This window comes from Melanotaenia boesemani, chromosome 11, assembly GCF_017639745.1.
Source record: "Melanotaenia boesemani isolate fMelBoe1 chromosome 11, fMelBoe1.pri, whole genome shotgun sequence".
NCBI classification, from domain to species: domain Eukaryota; kingdom Metazoa; phylum Chordata; class Actinopteri; order Atheriniformes; family Melanotaeniidae; genus Melanotaenia; species Melanotaenia boesemani.
The window spans coordinates 7,795,476-7,818,626 of NC_055692.1; the positions used below are offsets into that span (position 1 = coordinate 7,795,476).

The following is a 23,151-nucleotide window of genomic DNA, read 5'->3' on the forward strand; positions in this document are numbered from 1 at the left end:
CTACACTATTTAACTGTAGTACATGTAAACTCCCTCCATCTTTCTGTGAGCAGCAGACTAAACATCCTCATTTTTCTCCAGCGCTGCTGTTAAGTCGTGCTATCACTGATGTGCCATTGGTATTAATGTTTTTACCTTTTTTCTTTTGGGTCTTTTGCTTGAGTTAACCATTTATCATTTCTTTACCATGTGTCCGTAAATACTTATTTAGTTTCAGCATTCTTTTGTATTTCTCTGTAATAAAATTTAAGAAAACAAAAGTTGATCTTGGATGTGATTTTTATTTTTTCCCCTCCTTTCTTTGATTTAGTGATCTGTGAGAGTGGTTGCCTTAATCACTTTTTTAAAATATCTAAATTATTTCCTAAACAAATTCTTCTTCAAAATCCTCTCAAACAAAAATGCAAATTAAAATTTTCTTGATAATAAAGATAATTTGTTTCTGAAACTGAAAAGTGATGTCAGAGCTTGTTGGGTCGCATCTTCCAGGATGATCTGCTGGGAGAACAGCAGTGTGGCTGGCTGAGGCTGTGAGGAGGAGGAGGAGGAGGAGGAGGAGTTTTCATCTGACAGCTCAGCCCGCCCTCCTGCTGTCTGTTCGGGGTTTGGAGGCGAGGCGAGGGTTAGCCATCGCTTCTGCAAAATCAGGGGAGAGCGGCCAAACATGACGAGCAACATCAGGTACAAAAGCCGGATCCCAGTCAAAACAGGTGAGCGTGCTTGCAGGATTTTAAGTTAAACGTCTTCTTGAAGATGGTTGCGATAATTGCTTTATTTGTCTCTCTGGGCGTCGCGCTGCATCTCTGCACCTGCGCCGCCTCCTCTTCATCAACCCTGTGATGTCCAATAGAGGATAGCGCTGAGGTAGGAAACACCATTTAATGTTAAATTTGATGTCATATTAATAATTACTATCGGGTATTGTCGGAAGATGTGCTCACATCCCGATTTCAGCAACATTAAAAATATTGAAAAATTCACATCTTAGCATTTTTTTAATTCGATGTGCGCTTTTTTAACTTAAGCTGTATTTATAAAGATGCTCGGAGGACAGCCATGCCATCACAAGCTGAGCGCTGATCCACACACTGTCAGGCCGAGAGAGAGAGAGAGAGAGAGGGAGGGAGGGGAGGGTCACATTTCATTTTTAGACGCATATGTGGAGCAGGCCGGCGCCACGAGAGGCGAGCAGCCAACATGGTACCCGTAGCGCAGCATCCTCCTCCCTCCATCCTCTCCTCCGCTCTGCCGTTTGCAGAATTAGCGATTATCCGTCAAACAGTCGACAGATGGATTTACCTTCTCGTGAACGTTAAATCAGCACATCTCCTGATCACAGTAGCTGTTGCTTGATGTTTTAAGTGAACCCTTACTGACCATTGTTCAGCTGAAACACAGCTGCCACACGAGAGTCTGCAGGGGAGGTCGGGTCTCTGGTGACCCCGGGCCTTCCTCCTCCCCCCTCCTCCTATTAGCATACAGTGTGATGACAGTGCACGAGTGTTTGCATGTGGTGCGTGTGCTTAGATGACTCAATGAGCCTGATTAGACTGCAAGAGCAGAAAGCCTCGAAATTTGAGGAACAAAAAGCTAAAATAATCAGTGTGCTTTTAAATAGTGTGGTATTATTAGACATACACACATCACTCCAATACCAGTGCATCTGCGCAAAGCTTAAAACCACAGTTACAGGAAAATGTCATTGGAGCATCAGATATGCTGCAGGTCTTCTGCAGAGAAGACATATGCCATTGGTTCTGATTTTGTTTTGTTTTTTTATGTTTTTGATTTGATGTCTGTGCTATGTGTGTGTTCTGGCTGGATTTGATAAGGATTTGAGTTTAATTGAATTGAGTAAAAAAAATAATAAAAAATAATTTAAAAAAACTGAAAGACCCCTCTTTTATTATAGTAGATGATAAGCGGAAGAAAATGAATAGAAGACTTAATGATGGGTAGAACTCAGTACTAAAATATTAACAGCAACATTTATTTAGCAAGTATTTAAAAAATATATTGCAAACAAACATGCTAATTCTGTAAAGTAGTATGTTTTTTTTTTTTTTTAGGTATTTGCATTTTTCTTTATTAGATTGAAAATAACAAGAAATCAAATTATGGATGATGACTTTTCATAAGCAGGATCTTAATCCATATATAATTTATAGTAATCCATATAATCCACTGGATAATACTGTGCGCATGTGTGTCTGTCCCTTTAGGACCTTCGGGAACTTTTCTGTCTTTCAAGCCTGATGTGACATACAAAAATAGAAAAAGTATTGACATAGAGTACAAGTGCCTGAAAATAAGCTTAGTCCAGGACAGGAGAAGCACACATAGCAAAAATGTCTCAAAATTGTACTTAAGTTCAGTAAGTGAGTAAATGTACTCCCGTAATTGTGTAATTGCCCTCCTCATTCAGATATCATCCAGCATTGAACATTAGAGTGACTCACTTGTGTGTAATATTTGGATTACTACACAGTTTTTGCACCTTGTGAGTTTTGCTGTTGGCTGTCACTCCTACTCATTCTGCTGCACCTGACCCTGTTTGACACTTGTAGAAAAATATCTCATATTCTGAAAGATCCCAGCAGCAGAACAGGAGGAGGAGGGGGAGAGCTAGAAAACATAAATTATTATCAGTATAACTGACCTACAGTAATGCTGAGATCACAAGCACTCAAAGAACCCTGACTGCTTATCAGTCCTGGATCGGTCTTTTCAGGGGACTCCCCCTCCCTCCTTTCTTCTTCCTTCCAGATCTCCCTCATTCACATCCTGAATACTACCAACATTTCCTTGGCTGTCATACCCTGTTGCCAGGAAACAGTCTTTTTTTAATCCATTTTCAACACTTCTCTTATATGAAGGAGTGGCAACGCCATCTGACCTACCCACAATCCAGTGTGGTGATCATTCTGTGTGTGGGTGGATATTAGCTGAACATTTCTCCATCACAGAGTAGAAACAGAAAGAGAATTTCCCAATTGTGGTTTTTTCAGCAATTACCTGGAAGATGTCACGCTGATAGTGATGCACAAAGAGCCACTAAATACAAATGGTCCATACTATAAAACAATAACCTTTGTATGCCCGAGTGTAAATGTTTTTGTCACCATTTCCACTGTTTAAAAGAATCTAAATAGGTGAACACAAATTATAAAAATGTTCCCACTGAAAGGCTCAAACTTACTTCTTTTCAAGCACATTTGACTTAAGTGATAGCAGACAAACAAACCAAGTTCACCACAAGATCCTCAAATAGTTGTCTCACATTAAAGGTCCTATATTAAGCAAAATTCACTTTCTAAAGGTTTTCTAACAGTCCTATATGTAAATTCTTTCACCTCTCTCACTAGCTTGCTCCACTTTTTTAGCGAATGTGTGCTCACACCGGTGAGTCGGAAATCTTTCCTTTTGTGACCTCACAAAGGGAAATAACTACTACCCCCGGTTGTGGATACTGTCATTGACCCACCCCCCGGCTAGCTGAGCCTGCCCTCTAAAATCACAGAGTGGGCGCCAGCGAAAGCCAGATCCTCTCACAGAGGGGCATGAACAGGCACCACTCTTGAACATTTAAAGGTTCAGACACAGAATCGGCCTGTTCTCATTAGAGCTCACTAAAACCACTTTTGGAATGGCTGAAATTAAGGACCAAGGCTGAATTTGGGGTAATACCCTTTGAAAACAATGTTGTTGGACCTCTGAAACCCATATGAAATTGTTGAAAAATGTGTAATATGGGACCTTTAAATTAACGAACAACATAAACTCTGGATCAAATACTATAACAAAACAGTAAGCTTAGATTGTTTAAATTTAAAACACATCTGTTTTAAATATCCCATTGATATCTCTAACCTGTCCTGAAGAGAAGTCTAGTTTTATTTGGTTTCCCAGTTTTCATTATTAATGCTTTTCTAAAATGTGTTGAGTGACAGTAAGTGTCTCAGAAGTGGAATGCACGGCAAAACTATTGGAGACAAGTTTGTGAATCAGGTTTATCTAAATAATATTTTTCTTAAACTACAGTCCTGGATTAAGAGTGCAAATTAATCTAGTTTAAATGTAAAGTACAAAGTGAAAAGTTTTTTGCTGAGAAACTACTTTGTAATTATGTTGAATAAGAGATGAGTTATGTGTCTTTAATGGGACGCAGTCTTTGTTTTCCAGGTTGTCACAAAATTGCTGGCTGTTTATCCTCTTTCAAAATACTTCTCCTTTTATCCTTTATAAGAAAGACTTTTTAGTTAACCTCTGTCATCTATACTGTAGTTTTTTTTTATTATGAACATTCAAACCACATGCATTTTAACACATGCATTGCAGCATTCAGCATCTTATTTTCTGGAGGGGCTGCATGTAAGAACATAAATATCTGCAACATTCACTCTGGACTTTTTGCATAGATTATCTGACCAACTCTCTGGGAAGAAGTTGATAAGATCAGTGAGTGCACAGGTGAACTTGTATGCATGCTGATAACTTTAATATCCATTGGAGACAAATTGTAGTCATCACCCTTTTTCTCAAACAAGCCCCTTGTTGGTATTTCCAGCTTTGGAAAAGCATCTTTAGCAAAGAATCCCCCACTGTAGAGTGCATGTGTGAACTAGCAACTGCAGAGAAAGCCTGGTTCTGAGTTTCTGCACATTCTTCAGATTTTATATGTGAAAACAGCCTTGAAAATAAGAAACCCAACACATCAGTTGTGGTGCTTGTGTTTCTCCATTGCTACACTGTTTTGTCATCTCTATCGGGAATGTCCAATAACATGTCACATGACTTTGATGTTTTCACAGAGCAGTGAGCATATGTTGAGTCAGATGCACCTGCGCCCTTACATCTGTATTACTTCACTTCAGATACTCAGCTCTCCGCTCTCCCTCCTGCTTTCCGTCTTTGAATGAAAGACAAACACACTCGCTGTCCCAGATGGGATCTCAGTGCGGACCAGCTGCAGAGCAGGGAAAGGCATGTCCTGGGGGGGTTGGGTGGCATATTAAACTGGATTTAAGCCCTGTGCAGCTCCTGCTGTGAGGGACCGATGTCAGAAGTTTTGAGTTTCGTTTCTGAAAAACAGTTAGTTTAGCTTGGATTGAAGACTGGGAACAGAGGGAAACAGGCTGATTGTTCAAGCAAGACAAATTTTGACTCCAGGAAAATCCAACCAAAAATAACACAAAATACAACCATGTCAGTTTTTCTGTGGGTTCAGCAGTTTTAAAAGTGCTGCATGACGGGGTTAAAGACAGTCAGTTATCTTTTCCCCGATCCTAGACTGTATACTAAGCTAACTAGCTAGCTATTAGCTGAAGCCTTGCATTCAATAGACAAATGTGAGAGCTGTATTGATCTTCTTAATTAATTTAGCCAGAAGGCACAGGGGAATGTTCGCACAAAATGTCAAACAACTGATTTAAGCTGTTTTAGAGTTGGAAAATATTTTTTTCCACATTTTCAGACATTAAAACAGTTTCTATGTCAACTTATCTGCACTCTTTACTTTAGCTTTGTCATGCTTTCCTAATATTTTACTATCTGAAGCTTTTTATGGCTGCACCACTGAAGCTAATTTAAATCTTATAATTTGCATCACTTTCTACAGATGCTTGACATTTTTTGGCTCTTTGAAACTCTGGAAGTTTGCAAAGACTGACTAACCAGCTGAGGATAACTGGTTTAGGATTTTAGTGAATTGTTTGGGACTTTTTATAATTCTTCATTCTGATGAAAACACTGAATATGTTCAACTATAGCTGTTAGTCCAACTATCAGGCAGTTTCTGTGCAGTTCTGCCTATGTAGGTTTTCTTTGGAGTGTTTTCTTCTCCGTGCCTTTGTCCTTGTTCAGGTATTCAGTTAGTTCATGCCCTGAGGCGTGTTTATGTAAAGATATTTTCATTCGGTCATTCTGCAAACATGAATGTAATATCAGTGATCCAGCAGAGCGTGTTCGTAGTTTTATACCTGAAACTGCTCACTGCTTACGGCCTTTTCTCTCTTATGTTATTGGAGTTTAGACATAACACAGGTTGGGCTTTTTCTTTCAAAAAGTTCAAGTTCAAGTTTATTTATATAGCACATTTTCTGCAACAGGTCATGCTTGGGCAGGTAGGGCTTTAACTTGCCAAGCAGCCTCAGATGGAAAAAAACACTTTTTACTATAGAATTGACCTGCCGGTGAAAGTGGCACGGGTTCGACAAAACGAGGTCAGTGGACCGAGGACACTAATTGCACCATTTAGAAGCTCGGAATTTCCAAAAACAACAATATCAGTTTTTTCCTTATTTAAGTGGAGGAAATTTAAATCCATCCATGCTTTTAGATCATCCAAGCAGCTGAGAAGGTTAGTCAGAGAATCCCCCTGTGGTTTTAAGGGGATGTAGATCTGAACATCATCAGCAAAGGAATGGTAGGCAATATTGTGCTTCTGAAAAATAGACCCCAAGGGCAGCATATACAGGGAAAAAAGCAGTGGGCCCAAAATGGACCCCTGTGGGACCCCATAACTGAGAGGGGCAGCAGCTGAGGCAAACTCCTCAAGGTGAACACAAAATGACCGATCCAACAAGTAAGACCGGAACCAGCGCAGGGCAGTTCCTCTAATACCGACACACTGTTCCAAGCGGGTCAGGAGGATTTGGTGGTCCACCGTGTCAAAGGCTGCGGTCAGGTCTAAGAGAATCAAAACCGCAGGACTTCCAGAGTCAGTAACTAAAAACAGGTCATTAAAAACTCTTAAAAGCGCAGTTTCAGTACTGTGGACTTAAAACCAGGCTGAAATTTTTCTAAAACTTTACTAATATCTAAGTGAGCCTGTAATTGAATGCACACTATTTTTCTAAGACTTTGATAAAAAGAGAAATTTAGAAATCGGCCTGTAGTTAGTCAGAACTGAGGGATCTAAGTTAGGTTTCTTTAAAAGAGGCTGCACACCAGCATGCTTAAAAGCAACAGGAACACAGCCTGAAAATAGGCAGGAGTTTAAAAAACAAAAAGTTAAAAAAAGCTTTTGGAAAGTGAGTGTGACTTGACCCAGATAGCTTTAAGAAAAAAAATCTTTTCATTTTTTGGTCAGCCAGGATATGTTTGGGATTATAAATTTCATGAAATAGGGATCAAGAATTAAAGCAGTAATCCACTGAGGACAAACAAATTAGGGCAATTAAGATTATTTTATAAGCAATCTTAGCTTAACAAACTGCAACACGTGTTTTATCAGTAAAGTCCAGATAATAAAGTTGTGGATTTACCTCTTACTGGAGCACAAGGTTCGTGTTATGACTTTGTTGAACTGTGCTCGACAATTGAATCTTGACCCTGGAAACAACAATAAATTAAACTATTTGAACTTTAAGTCCCTCTTATTTAATTGCTTTTTGGCTTTGGAAAATATAACATGATCATCAGTGAGTTTGTTTAGTTGTCATGATACTAAAAAGGTTAGTGTCATGAAATGTAATTTCTTATTCTCAAGATTGGAAATCTTAGTTTCGCCAGAACAAAAAACAAGCCAAGATGGATTATTTTTTTACAGAATTGTTTCAGTGTCAACGTAACCTCCCTGACTCAACTTAATCAGTTCAGAGCAGATTTGTTGCATCATTATTTTAAATATATAATAGATTTGTTTACAATAGACAGAGTTGAACACAAATGGTTTTCATTGAGAAAAGTCTGTAGAAAAAAAGTAAAGAGATGTGTAAAAGAGTATTGGAGTATCAACAAGAATGAAAGGAAAGGTGTAGAAGATGATGGTGGGACCACCTTGTTTTATCCTTTGGAGGCAGTGGTCCTAAGGAACAGATAGGAGGCAGAACTGGAGCCAGCAGAGATTAAAAATGTTGAGGACCTTTTGGGAGCAGATAAGACCACAACTGACTACATCAGAGAGACAGCAGAGATGTTTTTTTTACATGTACAGAAGAGACTGGTTCTACCGGACAAGAGACCCAGCAGAAGACCAAAGAGATTAATGGATGTAGCAAAAGTTAGTTTGTGTAGGAGAAGAGGATGCAGAAGATGGGGTTAGATGGAGGCAGGGATTCAATGTAGATACCTCTGAAGGGAAAAGCTGAAAAAGAAAAGAAGACATTTAAATCCTTAGAAGTTTTACCCTTTTTTTTTTTTTTAGAAAAGCATCTGGTCATAGGTGGCTGTTTTTAAAGAACACTTCAGTTCTGAACGACTGGATAAAACTGTTCCAAGATCCTCAGAATCAGGGATGTGGTAGAAAGCTCAACAAACATCATCATATTAGAAGAACTCTATTTTTTCAGTACTCAAACATGTCAATATGACAGTAGTATAGCTGGTAGCTGTGAAGACATGCATCTGTTAGTTTTTAGATGAACATTGTTTTAATAACTGTTTTTCTTGTTATTAACATAACCAAGAAAAGACTGAAACCAGTGACCTATCGTTTTATCTTCCAATAACTTCATTCATTGCTTCTAGTGCAGGTTATAAATACACAGTTTAAACTGGAAAAAATGTTTAAGGAAATGCAAACATGATAAATAATTTTTTAGGCAATTATCAGCTGCAAGTTAATAATATTTGATCTTTTAAAGAATCATGAACTCCAGTATGCATTGGGGAACGTTATTAATTGCTTTTAGTAACCCTTTGGAAATCATTGTCACTCTATGGAACAAAGAGCTGAAGTACATACAACCAACTCCATCTTTGTTTAGGTCTTTTTATCTGTTTTGTTGACAAAAATAAATGTGTAGAAGCATCTTAAGTTTCTCTGTAATTTTAGATAATTGTATACCTTCCTCTACAAATCCCCTTAACCATATAAGAGTATGGCCAAGCTCCCACAAGCATCATTTGTCTTTTAGTGGGCAGATGTTAAAACTTGGCAACAATAGCCGAGTGTTCTTCACTGAAGCTATTTCATTGGTGCTTGAGCAATTACATGCTGTCAGATTAGCATATTTAAGAGCCAAGTGCATGCAGGCATTTGCATCTCCACTGAAACAACACATAAGAGAAAAGCTTTTCTTTATGTTGTTTTTCCTCCTCTCTGTCTCACCTCCACTTAACTCCCGCTTTGCCTCACATACTGGCCCACCATGCTGCTGGCAAGGAGCAATTTAGAGGAAGCATTCGGGGCTAATGGTGTGAAAGTGTCAGCTGGGAGGTTGGGAGGTGTAATCATTAAAGGTCACTGCTCTTCACAGGCTACATCACAGTCCGTCCGGCTGCTTTAAGCTCAGGACACACTCACTATTCAGTCTGGTTTTTACAATGACTGGTTTTAGCTGACTGCTGGTTTTAGTGACTGAATAATGTCATTTTTACTCCAAAACTAACACATTCAAGCATTTTTTTAAAAATATAGGTACACACTAAAGCGAGATGATTGAAACCTTTCCTGTTGTGTGTAGGAGTAGTTTATCCCCGGTGCTCCAGTATACCTCTACCTGCCAGAGGACGTGTTGAGGGATAGCATAACTCTGATTCATAAAAGCTGGGGTTCTGATAACCACAACTCTGAGATAATTAGGCTAGTTTACTACTTTTTAACAAACCCATAGTGAGACAAAGAATAAGCTTCCATCTGTCCTGATGACTATTTGATAAAGAGGAAAAAATCCAGTTAATCTTCCTTTTTTTCTGAGAGTTGTTGCTGTGACTTTCAGAGCCCCTATTTAAGAAGTGACATAGATGTGTTTCTGTGAAGAAAACCTGAACTGTGTCACCTTGACTGCAACACTGCCGCAGAATTTATTGCACACACAAAGATTGTCCCCATGGTATGTTTTAATCACCTTGATGATTCCTTTTTGGGCCATATCAGCATGCTGACTCACCTTTAGGGATGCTGACACAGCTTATCAACTTCAAGTCACACAAAATGTTTAGTGGCTTGATGTCATTAGACAAACCTCAAATCTAAATTTGCTTAAAATGCTTGTCCTTGTTGTTCCTGTCTTGTGTTTTACTATAGGACCAATAGATGGACCACTACTGGATTAAATGTTAGATATCTTTTGTAACTGACACTATTGTGTCATTTTACGCAAAATGTAACCGTATACTACTTAAAATGCTTTTTAGAAGTAAATATTTCATTGGGCCAAGCAAGAAAAGTCTTTCATACAAGAAGGATGCCACACTGAGCTTTCATGTTAACCATCAGTTACCCTTACATCAAGATAGTTATTTTACATTTATTTTAACGGTGTTGGTTAAGTTTGAGTAATATCAAAGTGAAGATATTATATTTAGATTTGGTAAACACCTCACTGCTAAAACTCGTTACTCTGCTGTTGGCAGAAATCTGCATCACAAATATGACGTTGAGCTTTGGGTTAAGATTTCAAAAGTCTTCTTAGGCCACACTGTGTTCCTGTGTTGTCATGTTTCATGACTTTAGTCGGCTGTTCTTCCTTGAAAATGTTGAGCAGTGGGGGATGATGGTGCAATGTACCATCTGTTTGTGTGTGCAGTCTGGCAGTAAAACTGGCTACTGTGTCACTTTGAGAGTCACTTCCTATAAGGTCAAAACTTTGTATGAGTGAGAGGAAGAAGCTGGGAGCTGCCTGCTGATTAAGTGATGGATTTCTGGATCTCTGCCCCTGGAGGACCATCCAATAAAGTGACAAATAAACACAGTCAGATTGAACCTTTTCAGTCAGATAAGATAAGATTGAGGTGTTTTTTACTAGTAGGCACCAAATCCACTCTCTCCAAATCTGACAGTTTCTCCATTCCCATTGATGATTCTTCCATTTCCCCCTCCCCTCAGGTAAAGAGTCTGGGTGTCATCCTCGACAGCACTCTGTCTTTCACATCACATATCAATAACATAACCCGGTCAGCATATTTTCACCTTCGTAATATCAACCGCCTCCGCCCCTCCTTCACCCCTCACACCGCCGCCATACTCGTTCACAGTCTTGTCACCTCCCGTCTCGACTACTGTAACTCCCTTCTGTTCGGTCTTCCCCAAAAAACACTTCATAGACTTCAACTGGTTCAGAATGCAGCAGCCCGGGTCATCACAAGAACCGCCTCCACCCATCACATCACCCCTGTTCTGCAGCAGCTCCACTGGCTCCCCGTCACCTATCGCATCCACTACAAAATCCTGCTGTTCACTTACAAGGCCATCCATCACCTCCCTCCTCCCTACCTTTCTGATCTCCTCCATGTCTCCATACCAGTCCGTTCCCTCAGATCCTCCTCCTCCATCCACCTCATCGTCCCCCCAGCCCGCCTTGTTACCATGGGGAGCAGCGCTTTCAGCTGCTCTGCTCCTCATCTCTGGAACTCCCTCCCCCCAGACCTCCGTAACTCTGATTCAATACAACTGTTCAAATCCAAACTCAAAACATATCTGTTCAAACTGGCATACTCACTGTAATATTTCACACTGCTTTTATTATTGTTTTATGTATCTGTTAATTTATGAATGTATTTATTGATTTGTTTTACTCTTGTGTTTTATCCTGTAAGGTGACCTTGAGTGTCTAGAAAGGCGCCAACAAATAAAATGTATTATTATTATTATTATTATTATTATTATTATTATTATTATTATTATTATTATTATTATTATAAGATAAGATAAGATAAGATAGTCCTGATCCTGATCCTAATTACAGGTGTTGCTTATACTTAGATTTGTATCTAGGTAGGTTTACTTCTTCAAATTGTTAATAAAATTCATTGTAGTCACTGAAAAATTTGCTCTACCAAATGGTAGAGTAGGCAGATAAAGGGTTAAGGAGGAAATCATGCTTTTCATGAGATATTTTAAAAGTTTAGAAATAAATATGCTTAAAAGAAAGAAAAAAGTACTGTTCAACTAAATCAAAGATGACTAATAGGGATAAAACAGCTCATTTTTGAAGTTTTAAACCTTTTTTAAATGTTGGTGTGTATTTTCAAGAAGGTAAGTCACAAATGTCTCAGCATTTTCACTTAATGCAATGTACCAGTAACAGTCTTTAAAACCAGTGCAGTCACCTTGAGAGTGGCAGCTGGCAGAACTGGACATTTACAGGCATTTAAAGATAATTTCATGATTTAAAATGTCACCAGAGATTAGTTTTAATGTTTAAACAATGACAGGAGGAAAGGTTTCCATTTATAAAGAGTGAGGACAGATTTTGTGTGCTATAGGACTGAGTTTTCTAACAAGTTTACCAATTTGATTCAATTTTTAACCGTCAATATTGATTCAATCAAATTTAGTTATTCCAAAAACATAGACTTCTATTATAGTAAGGATAGAAAAATCATTCATGGAAACATTGTGGGAATTTTTTTTTTTTAATCTTTTTTGGATCATTCAGATTAAGATCGATTTCAGTCAGAATATCTGTTTTAGGACCTGCCCTGCTGTGCCCTAGACTACTATTCTACTTACACTAGAGGACTACTTTTAAATCTTTCTGAGGTTTACAAAGTGCATTATTACTGTTGTTTAGAGGCCAATTCTAGTCCAATAGTCAACAAGTGGGAAGTAGAAACCTGTGTTTCTCACACAGTTTAATTTCAGTCATGATGATGTCATGAAATGAAAAACTTTTATTTTAAAAAATATATATATTAATCTAATGTAGATTATTCAGCATAACTAGAAAAAAAAACTCTGAGAATCAAACGATTCCCAGGTTTGTGGACATTCCTCATAGCCGACTATGAAACTCTAGTTGAGCTTAGTCTTAGTTTTTTACCACAATCCAAGCACATTCAATAAAAAGACAAAGTAACTACAGTGTGCATTAGATACCAATGGATAAATTTAGCTGAATGATGTTTTTGAACAATAAAAATGCAAAATTTAGTTTTTTGGGTAAATCCTCTTGAAGCAACTGTTGAATAAGTGATGGAAGTGTTACCTGAGAGTCTACAGTGAGCAGGCGAATGAAACTTCCAGGACATTTTTCCTTCACTCAGTAAAGAGAGAAGCTTATAAATATGTTATTGGATTTTGCTTGTAACAACATAACCGTGAGTAAAAGATTATATTTGGAGTGTGTGTGTGTGTGTGTGTGTATAAATGGGAGAAAGGGACAGCTGGCCAGTGTGAAAGACTAACGGTGGGGGGTTTAGCCAGGGGGCTATTATAAGAGAATTTCAAGGCATCTGCTCCTTTCTTCTATTCAGACTGACACTCCCCAACTACAACACATCAGCATCATCCCAGAATTTTTTTTCTCTGTAAGAGGAACCAGGAACGTCAAACCAAGGTTTTTTTTTAAATCCCTGCCTGAGTCCTCTGTCTCCCTCCTGTGGTGTGGGGTGAGTTCGTCACATCCTGCATGTGGCGTCACCACTGGGTGTGTCAGCTCGAGGAAAGAAACTTAGAGAATGTTTAAGTTCTGCTGCCCACATCATGTGGAGTCAGACACACCCATCGTATGCACACATACACACACATCTCACATCTGGAATCAATCTAATTCAACCTCTACCATGAAATGTGCCTCAGCCACCTCTACACAAACACACTCTCCTAAGTGCCCAGAGACGGCATGTGGTTGATTTCTAGACCAGCTATTTGAGCCACAGCATCCTCATTAACTACTCACATTTACTTTTTAGATGAAAATACAGACAGATATGATAAGAGAATATATTTGAAATAATTTAATAATTGGTTGCAACAGTTTTTTTTTTTTTTTTCAAATATTACATGCTATGTAATGTTTGTTGTTTATTTAAATATTATATTTAAATGTTTTTTTAAGTGTGGCGTCATGAACAGCACGCTGATTGTTCTGGTAGATTAAAAATGGTGAAAAGTCTTAGAACTATGGCTTTAAAAGGGATTATTCTTATCGCCTTTTTTCTTCAGTATTTAAAGTCCCAGTAAAACATTCAGGGAGATCTCGTAGCATAAATGTAATATAATATTCATTATTATGTTTGTACTTTCATTGGTAAAGAAGAATTATCTTTTATATCCTCCAGGTTATCAAACATCCACAATTTTTGGGAAAAATAAATAAATGTTTGGGACATACAGTATTATGTACTTTTGGTCAATTCTAAGACAGTGAAAGGGAGATTGAGGCAGTGTGTAGGCGGCTGTTAGATTTGACTATATCCAAAAACTGCACCTTTAAAGTTTCAATATTATTTAATACACTCATATAGGAGCAGTCAGCATTGTTAATTTAAAATGTAGTGCCATAAAGTAACCTTGAGAGAAAATTTTGTGTTTTAATCTGAGCTCTTGTTCTGTTCCCATTGCATGTGCATGTTAGCTCATGCTTGTTATTCTCCAAGATGCTGGCACTCAGCTGTGATATCCAGGGTCTCAGCTTTAAGCTTTTAAACTGACATCCACATAAAAATATGTTTTGAAATTCAGTGCAAAGTAAAAGATATGCTCACAGGTTTTTTAGTCCAAGGAATAAAAAAAAACTAATTATTTAACAAGGGGAGAAGACTGAGAAAAGAACAAAGAAATTGTGTAAATTTGTGCTGCAGGACTTTCTTCTTGTGACTGAATGGATTTTTATCTTCTGTGTTGGGACATGATTCTTGAGTTTGCATGAAGCACTTTAAACACCCTACATTTTGACCAACAACAGCAGGAAAATAGACAATATCTGCTGGTTAATACTGCAACAATATCACTTACAGAAGCCAACTTTTGCAACACAAATACTTTTAATCTAGTTCTTTTATTACATTCCTGCTTTCTGTACGTTAATGAAGGCAGATTTTTACTTTGGATGCCGTAATTTCTCATAGTTTCATCAGTGCTTTTGTCTGAAATTAAAGCTAAAATAGAAACTATCTCATCTTTAAGGCACGGGTCACTGCATGCACAAACATGAAGAAAGTACTTGCTAAACTTATTGACAGGCAAGTTAATTAACTGATCTGATAACATCACTGTATCTGTCTGTACGTGTAGCATTTTTGTGGCTATTGTTGTTTGGACTGAAGCTTTTGTTAATGTTAAGTTCAAGAAAGTCCTTTTATGTTTCATATCTCCAGCTCTGAGGGCATCAAAGCAAAGCTTTGAAACTTTCTGTCTTTTACTGTGAGCTATTGGTCATTTCTTTAAGAGCCGGGATTTATTTTTCAACCGTCTGAGCTGGGGGAGGGAATACAAGCTGAATGAATGAGTTTCTTTTAGACCTTTGCTTCTTCCATCCCTCCCTTGTTTCCTCCCTCAAATTGCCACCTCTCTTTTTCTCCCTCTCTCCCCTTGCCTCTCTTGCAGTAAGAATTCCTCCATACCTGTCTGAACAGGGAGAGTCGGAACGCTGTAGGGTAGAGGAAAGAAAGAATTAAACAAAGAAGCAGGGCTGGGAAAAACAAAAGAAAGAAGAGGGATAGTAGGAGAAACAGATTTAAAGAGAGCAAACAGGAAAAGAGAGACCAGTTTATTGAGGTCTTGAGCCTTCACATTCGCTTTTCCTATTCCCCACTGGGCTGTTTTGTTTTTTTCACTTTCTGAGACCCGTGGCTATTTTAGTCTGTCAGTGTTGAAGTGGTTTTAGGATGGATGCCATCATGCTGCAAGAAAAACTGGTGGAACGGCTTCTCTGCCCACGAGTGAGAACGGCCAGACAGAAGGTAAAGAGTTGGATGTATGGGAAGAAATGTGTTAAAAAAAAAGAAGGGGAATGTCAGAAAGTTTATATATATGTACATATATATCTATACACAGAGAAATGATGGCAAAGAGCTCAGCATTATTTAAACAGGAATCCCTCACACCTGTAACATCTTTCTGCTGTTTTTGCATTCCTGTAAAAGTGTTGTAGCTCAGTTTCTGTTGGCGATACATCCACAAAGTGTCAGATTTACTGCTGAGACTGATTTATCTCCAGCTTAATCAGCAGTTTGTCTTTGACTTCTGGCTCTTTTGTCCTTGGTTTTTTTTTTTTGTTTGCATAACTGTGTGTGTGTGTGTGTGTGTGTTTATAAATGTGATCCTCACCCGAGGAGACTGTCGGAAATGCCTGTGTTAAGTTATGACAGCATACGAGGACACTCGCTGTGTGTTTTGGCTGGTGTGTTCAGAGAGTAAAAAAGAGCTTTTCAGGTCTCTTGAATGTAGCCTCTGTTTGTATATGAATGCTCTCCGTAGGCCTCAAGCGTGTGTTTATGTCTGCACATGTCAGCTTGTAGTACTGTAGAGTAAAGATGACGTTCTGCCAGATGCATCAGGAGCGACAGCTACTGTCCCACACAGTGAGAGACTGGTATCTTGTGGTTCTCTTTGTGTCTCTGTGAGAGATTTAGTGGAAAGTCTGAGACGCTGGTTATTCTCAGCTGCTCTGAGAGGAATGCTGTGCACGTGTTTTTCCATGCAATTGTAGATTTTCTGTCTGTTGTGGTATTTTTATTGCTTCAGACACTGTCAGATCCATTTAATCTTCACATTAAACGTCCTCTGAGTTATTTGGTGGCTGCCTCTAAATTCCGTTAGATTTAATCCTAATGGGACTCTGAGCTGTACTTGGACTTTCTACCATCTAGAATTAAATGTATATGAATTTGAAGCAGATCAATTTTAGCATTTAACCCTGTAAGGTTTGATGCAACTTATATGCCAGTTCCTTTATATATACCAGAGAGCACTTCAGTTGGTAATGGATTAGAAATGTTGCCCTTAACAGATTTTAAAAGAACAAAAGAGTCACAAGAGGATGCAGATGTTGCCCGAATTGTGCAGCAAGAAGGATTAAGCAGCACAATTCCCTTAAAACATGAGACATTCCTCTCTGCTGTGCTGTACAGACAGGGTGTGCATGAGTGGCACACATGAATAGTTGTCTGCATTTATGAGTGTCAATTGACTCTGTCAAAAAGTCAAATAATGATGAGAACCAGAGGAAGTTTTGCTTTCTTCTACTAAAGCTCTTAGGATAATGGCAAGAATTTCCATGATCCATACATGCAGAACTGCTTTTGTAGGTTTGAGTTTCCGTTTCTACTGTATAGAAATAATGTGTGTTTAAGTTCAAGATGGCAAAAAACCTATTTGCATGTTTAACAAGCAAAATATCTTAAAAGGTTTCTAGCAAATTTTCAGGGTGGTGCTTAGGTTTTTCTATAAACTGAGTCAATTTAATCATTGAAAGTAGAAAGAATATATATTGAAAGATGACTTATTTTCATATTAGATAAAAAAAAAGCAGAAACAGCATGAGTATCTTGAAACTGCAAATTAGGCAGAGAGAGTCATTAAATAACAATATAATTGTTGAAATTGTTTGTGTGTATCACTATATTGGGGCTTAATTTAATATACTGTATTATTATTAACTAAAATCTTCCCTCTAATTGAGATAAATACATCAAAAGTTTTTGCTGCTTTTCTTTTGTATCATTAATCTGAATATGCAGTTAAATGTAACTATAGACCCATTAGCAATAAACAGTAGAATATTTGTCTTAAATTAAAAAAGTAGTGTTAAATTTTCTATTAAATGCACTTCATAACCTTTCACTTTTGTCTTTTTCATGGTAGCAAACTGAATATTTTGGCCTGATTCTGGCATATTTACCTCTTTCACTTTCACTCAACCAATCCGGTAGTTTCTCAAGACAGTATGTTAGGGCTTTAAATAATTTCTATTTATATGATTAATTAGACTGACATGTTTATTTATTTATTTATTTACCAGTTCAACTCCATGAACTTAAATGCCCGAAAATAGTGGTAAATTCCTTTAACCAAGCACATCCAACATGTTTACTGAAAACCCAAACAGATTCAGTTTATTTTCAAATATTATAACATATATAACCAATACATAACCATATAACTGGGTAATGTTTCTCCTCGTTTGTTATTAAATTAGCTGCCCTTCGGCCAACTGTTTGATTAATAGGTTGTTTAAAGCTATGGTAGTTGTCAGAGAAATTATTTGATAGCAAATCTCCATTTTAATCTTCATCTTGTCTTTTCTTGTCCATTTCAGGAGAAACAGTATGTGGGCTTTGCAACTCTGCCCAACCAGGTCCACAGGAAGTCTGTGAAGAAGGGCTTTGATTTCACGCTGATGGTTGCAGGTCAGTTTCTGGTTTAAGATGGAAACAAATAAATAATTTGGGATATAATCATTTAAACTATGATGTCATGAAGTTGAATCAACACCAACTTTTACACTGGAGGGATTTATCATAGGGATGCATGAGTTTTGGCTGAGTTGTCCTAAAAACCATGTTTTTAGACATGCACTCACATCTGTGTATCTTCTCATGTTCAGGGGAGTCTGGCATGGGAAAATCCACTCTGGTTAACAGCTTGTTCCTCACAGACCTCTACAAAGACAGGAAGTTACTAAATGCTGAGGGTGAGTCTTCATGCTGTTTGTTATCTCTATCAGGGAATGATTGAACTTTTTGAAACTTAAACATGTTTTGCTTCTCAATAATTGTAAAAACTTTACGCCAAGTTTAGCTTAAAATTAAATCTTGTCATAATCCTTGTCATATAGTTCCTACTTGTACAAAGCCATCTAATAATGTTCAAAGTGAATCATTCATTCCTTGTCATTCATTCTTTTTTTGACTTATTTCAACTCATTTTCTCCATGTCAGTCTCTGTCTTTCATCCTCTTTATGTTGATGCTTTGCAGAGCGCATAAATCAAACTGTGGAGATAATCAAGCACACTGTAGACATCGAGGAGAAAGGAGTGAAGCTTAAACTGACCATCGTGGACACGCCCGGGTTTGGAGACGCTGTCAACAACAACGAATGGTAAACGCTGTAATACTTTCTGGTTGGACATAAGCCCTATTCAGACTATTCATTGGATTTTATACCTGCTTGGAGGAGCTGCAGGTCTGATGTTTGTGTCTTTCTTTGTCCCCTAGCTGGAAGCCAATCACAGATTACATCGATCAGCAGTTTGAGCAGTACTTCAGGGACGAGAGTGGGCTGAACAGAAAGAACATCCAGGACAACAGAGTTCACTGCTGCCTCTACTTTATACCTCCCTTTGGCCATGGGTAATGACTCATACTGTATACAAAAACAAAAAACCAGTTTTAAGTCTATGACCTGGATAATGATGCAACGTAGCAGACTGAAGTTTTTCAAGCACTTACATCAGTGTCCTCCTCTTTCTCTGTTTCTCTCCACAGGCTGCGTCCGGTGGATGTCGAGTTCATGAAGGCTCTGCATGAAAAAGTGAACATAATTCCTCTCATCGCGAAAGCTGACTGCCTCACGCCCAATGAGATAAAAAAGCTTAAAGACAGAGTGAGTCGAAGGCCTAAAGCTCCACAGTCTGCCTTGCAGGATGCGGACTGAGCTCTAACCTGTCTTCATATGTGTTGCTGTGTTTTTCCAGATACGAGATGAAATAGACAAATTTGGGATCAAGGTGTACCAGTTCCCTGAATGTGACTCTGATGAGGATGAGGAGTTTAAACAACTTGACAAAGAGCTGAAGGTGAGTCAGGGCAGTCAGAGCCTGTCTATGTTTTACCCTGACTGATTCCAAACCAGGGTCATGTGAGGGCTGGAGCCTATCCCAGATAGTATCAGGTAAAAGGAGGGAGACACCCAGGACAGGTCACCAGTCCATCACAGGGCCAAATGAGACAAACAATCAGTCACACTCACTTCAGATTAGAGTCAGCCATTAACTGAGCATGCATGTTTTTGGACTGTGGCAAGAAGCCACACATGCATGGACAGAACATGCAAACTACACAGAAAGTCCCCAGCTGAGGTTCAAACAGCCTCGATTGGGTTGTGCTGCAAAGTCAAAACCCTGTTTAGATAATGCACTGATGCACTGATAAATACACAGGTTACGCTTATTTACCTCTTATCTAATATGAATATATGACTGCAGTTGATTGCAGTGATTACAATAATTATTTGATCATGGGCTTATCACATGGTTTTGGAAAACAGCTGTCTTTTTTATTGACAAAGGCTCCAGAGAAAATTGTGGTTATATGAAAATCAATCAAATAATTGATTAAATGAATTCAAGCTAACTTTAGTGCTTTGGGAGGAAGATATTTCTAGTTATCAATGTTATGATTAACCCCTTTCTCCTTTGGGCCTGTGGTTATTAAAAATTACATTTTTAGTTTTTTAACCAATTAATATATAAAATCCTGTGCTTTTTTAAAACTGCATGTGTGCTTATTATTCAGTTATTTCTGCTGATCTGAGCTGCTGGTCAGGGCACTCTTGGAGAAGAAGTTTTAAATTCTAAAATTATTTATTGTCCTGGTCAAATAAAGGTTTAATAGAATAAATAAAAATGACTCACACATGCATATAGCTTCTGTTTTATGCAGCAAATTTTTCCCTGTCTTGTTCCAGTACAGTGCAGGTAAAAAGAGTTTTGTTTTTCCTCTTCAAAACACTCTGCAGAAATATGTCTAATCACAAAAGCTGTTCCTCCACATAATCCAGACTTTACTGAATCTCACAATGGGACTTTTTGTTTGCTAGAAAGTAGTCCGGGTGGAAATGGCTTGTAGCTTTTATGTGTGTGTGTGTGTGTTTTTTTTAAAGGTCTCAGTCAAAGTTAACATTTTCATCTGTTCACACTGCAGAAGAGTGATCATAACGCTTTTATATTATGCCATCAAACACCACTGAACTGGATGAACTGCAATGTTATAAAAAAATCCTTTTGCACTGGCAGATTTATAGACAATTATTAAAACTTTGCCTGAAGTAAGACCATTTTTGTTTGTAATAATAAATACAGAAAACTAAATTTACCCACATAGAAAGATTCTATAAACTCAAAGCAGAAAACCTCTGTAATTTTATAGACCTGTCTTCTAAACATTTATTAAATACTTTGAGTGGAACTTTCATTTGTGTGAAAGTCAGTGCAAGAAAATGAACAGCAAACTGTCATAACCACTCTCCTCTTGAGCTCCTCAGTGGTCTTTTGTGAATGTGTAAGACTGTGAATGTGAATGTGCACCAACATGCTCAGTCAGCTCTGAACAGATAGAGGTTAGAATAACAACTTCTGTGTGCAGGAGTGCACCCCGTTTGCTGTGATTGGCAGTAATACAGTGGTGGAGGCTCGAGGACAGAGAGTGAGAGGAAGACTGTATCCCTGGGGGATTGTTGAAGGTGTGTCCATATATCATCTCTTCATCTGTCATCAACCTGATTGCAAATGAAAGACGGCATGCATGCTGTAGCCTGATTATTCACTTATTTATCTCTGTGCTTAGTGGAAAACCAGTCGCACTGTGACTTTGTGAAACTAAGGAACATGCTGATCCGTTCACACATGCACGACCTCAAAGACGTAACCTGTGACGTTCACTACGAAAACTATAGAGCGCAGTGCATACAGGAGATGACCAGGTTCGTGTGCATGAAAGAGTCTAAAAGGAACTGAAAGCATGAGAAAGGGAATGTTGTGTAAACATGTTAGCTGCTGATGTTTACAGATTTCAGGTGTCAATTACACGCCTCATCTTCCTCACTTTCTTCTCCGTCTCTCAGTAAACTGGCTCAGGACAACCGTATGGAGAGCCCCATCCCCATCCTGCCACTTTCCACTCCAGATGTGGAGACTGAGAAGCTGATCAAAATGAAAGATGAAGAGGTGTGAAGCAACTTCTTATTGTTAACGTCTCTCAGAGGAGTTTAATTATAAGAATTAGTCAAAGGCACAGATAGTAACATCACAACGCAGTTCTATAAAACTTAAAAAATACAATTTGTACATGAAGTTTTAATATTCACACTACTTTGAGCATCATTTAATAAATCTGCTGCACACTGACGACTTTCTGCTAAATGTCTCTCATTCAGGATGTATTAATGTCTTTCTCTCTCTTTCTGCAGCTGAAGAGGATGCAGGAGATGTTGAACAAGATGCAGCAGCAGATGCATGACAAAGACCAGTGACATCTACCTGAGCAGAGCTGTGCTGCCGCGCCACCTGCTGTTTTTCCCCCCAAACAGCAGGGAAACCTTCAGGCTTGAATTTCAAGTGTTGGTGGCAACTCTGGCTCTACATTTTTCTTCAGTTTGGTGTCTTGTTGTCTTTCTGCCTGCAGGGTCTTTTCCTTCTCTGACACTATCTGTTTGCCCATGTTGAGCCTCTCGCTGTGGTACTAACATAAATAATATAAAGGCCTAATTTAAATGATTACTGTGTATCTAATTTATAATGCATTGCTAAACCTTTTGGATATAATATTAGGGTGTGTGCTTCGAGATATTTTGTAAGGAAATGTAAGTTGTTTGTGATGATTACATTTTAACATGGCTGTTTTTTATTATGTGGTTGTGTGTTTGAGTGTGTGAGTGTATTTCATGAGATTTATTTTGAATACCAGCTATCCGTCCATTTAGCTCCTTTTCCCCTTTATGAAGGTACCATAGGAGTTTAGTTAAAATACAACTTAATTTTTCCTAAACATTAAACTTTTTTCTCATATGGTCAATCAAAACACCCTCTTCCAGCTTTATTTTACTGTACCTGCCGAGCTGAAGATGCACTTACAGTGAGCCTCTGAATTAAAGGGTTTGTGCAGTATAGGGTGCATGTGCAAGCATTACTCATATCTGCTGTGGCCCTATATTTGGTGCTTTATAGCTGAGTCCTTGTGCTTGTATTAAATGCAACATGGCGTGCAGTTTGCATTATCTGCCATTGAAGTTGTTTAACCTACATGTATTAAGATCGCTTGAGAGTGCGTTTGTTGGAGTGTGTGTGTAGACGCTGCTGATGCTGATGACCTGTACATATTTTGCCTGAAGGCTCTGAGCTCAGCCTGTGTCCCATTTGAAAATGTGTGAAAATAAACTCCTGTTTCTTGTCAGTCGACCTCAGCGTCATTTTTCTGAAGATGTCAGTACAGTGAGCACATCAGAGAGCAACATCCTCTGCTATTTCCACATATCAGAGAGTCTGAACAGCAGGGCTCAGAGCTGCAACTGCTGCAGGGACATAGTCTGCTGATTCATATTTATCTCCTGCAGCCATTCTTCCTCTGAGCATGTCCTTCCTTCCAGCCAGAGTAGGAATATGAAAGCAGATGTTGTAGTAGATATTTTCTTAAAGCACACAATGCATTCAAAAGTTAGTTACAGTAGTGTTGTCATTAATATTCACAATTACTTATTGAATTAAACTAAATAAAGAATGCTTCATTAATCACTGAAGGAAAATTCTAAAATTATTTACTTCTA

At 38.3% G+C, this 23,151-nt stretch overlaps 1 protein-coding gene across 2 annotated transcripts; it reads left to right on the top strand.

Annotated features, from left to right (window-relative positions):
* Positions 1 to 578: 578 nt before the first annotated feature.
* On the top strand, positions 579 to 22,781 carry sept5a (septin 5a). Of its 2 annotated transcripts, XM_041999158.1 has the most exons (12): positions 579 to 710; positions 851 to 864; positions 17,928 to 18,018; positions 18,216 to 18,302; positions 18,588 to 18,711; positions 18,828 to 18,962; positions 19,098 to 19,215; positions 19,307 to 19,408; positions 20,976 to 21,072; positions 21,177 to 21,312; positions 21,454 to 21,556; positions 21,799 to 22,781. In XM_041999158.1, the coding sequence occupies exons 1-12, from the start codon at positions 665 to 667 to the stop codon at positions 21,859 to 21,861; spliced, it is 1,116 nt and encodes a 371-aa protein (XP_041855092.1). In that variant the 5' UTR covers positions 579 to 664; the 3' UTR covers positions 21,862 to 22,781. The 2 variants fall into 2 exon arrangements, with proteins under 2 accessions (XP_041855092.1, XP_041855090.1); XM_041999156.1 differs by lacking the exons at positions 579 to 710; positions 851 to 864 and adding an exon at positions 15,204 to 15,570.
* The last annotated feature ends 370 nt before the right edge of the window (positions 22,782 to 23,151 follow it).

Bases quoted from the DNA above. Each gene is read 5' to 3' on its own strand.
- sept5a (XM_041999156.1), top strand. From the start codon at position 15,496: ATGGATGCCATCATGCTGCAAGAAAAACTGGTGGAACGGCTTCTCTGC. The intron at 18,303-18,587 runs GTGAGTCTTCAT...GATGCTTTGCAG, and splicing joins GAAGTTACTAAATGCTGAGG to AGCGCATAAATCAAACTGTG. The intron at 19,409-20,975 runs GTGAGTCAGGGC...TTCTGTGTGCAG, and splicing joins AACTTGACAAAGAGCTGAAG to GAGTGCACCCCGTTTGCTGT.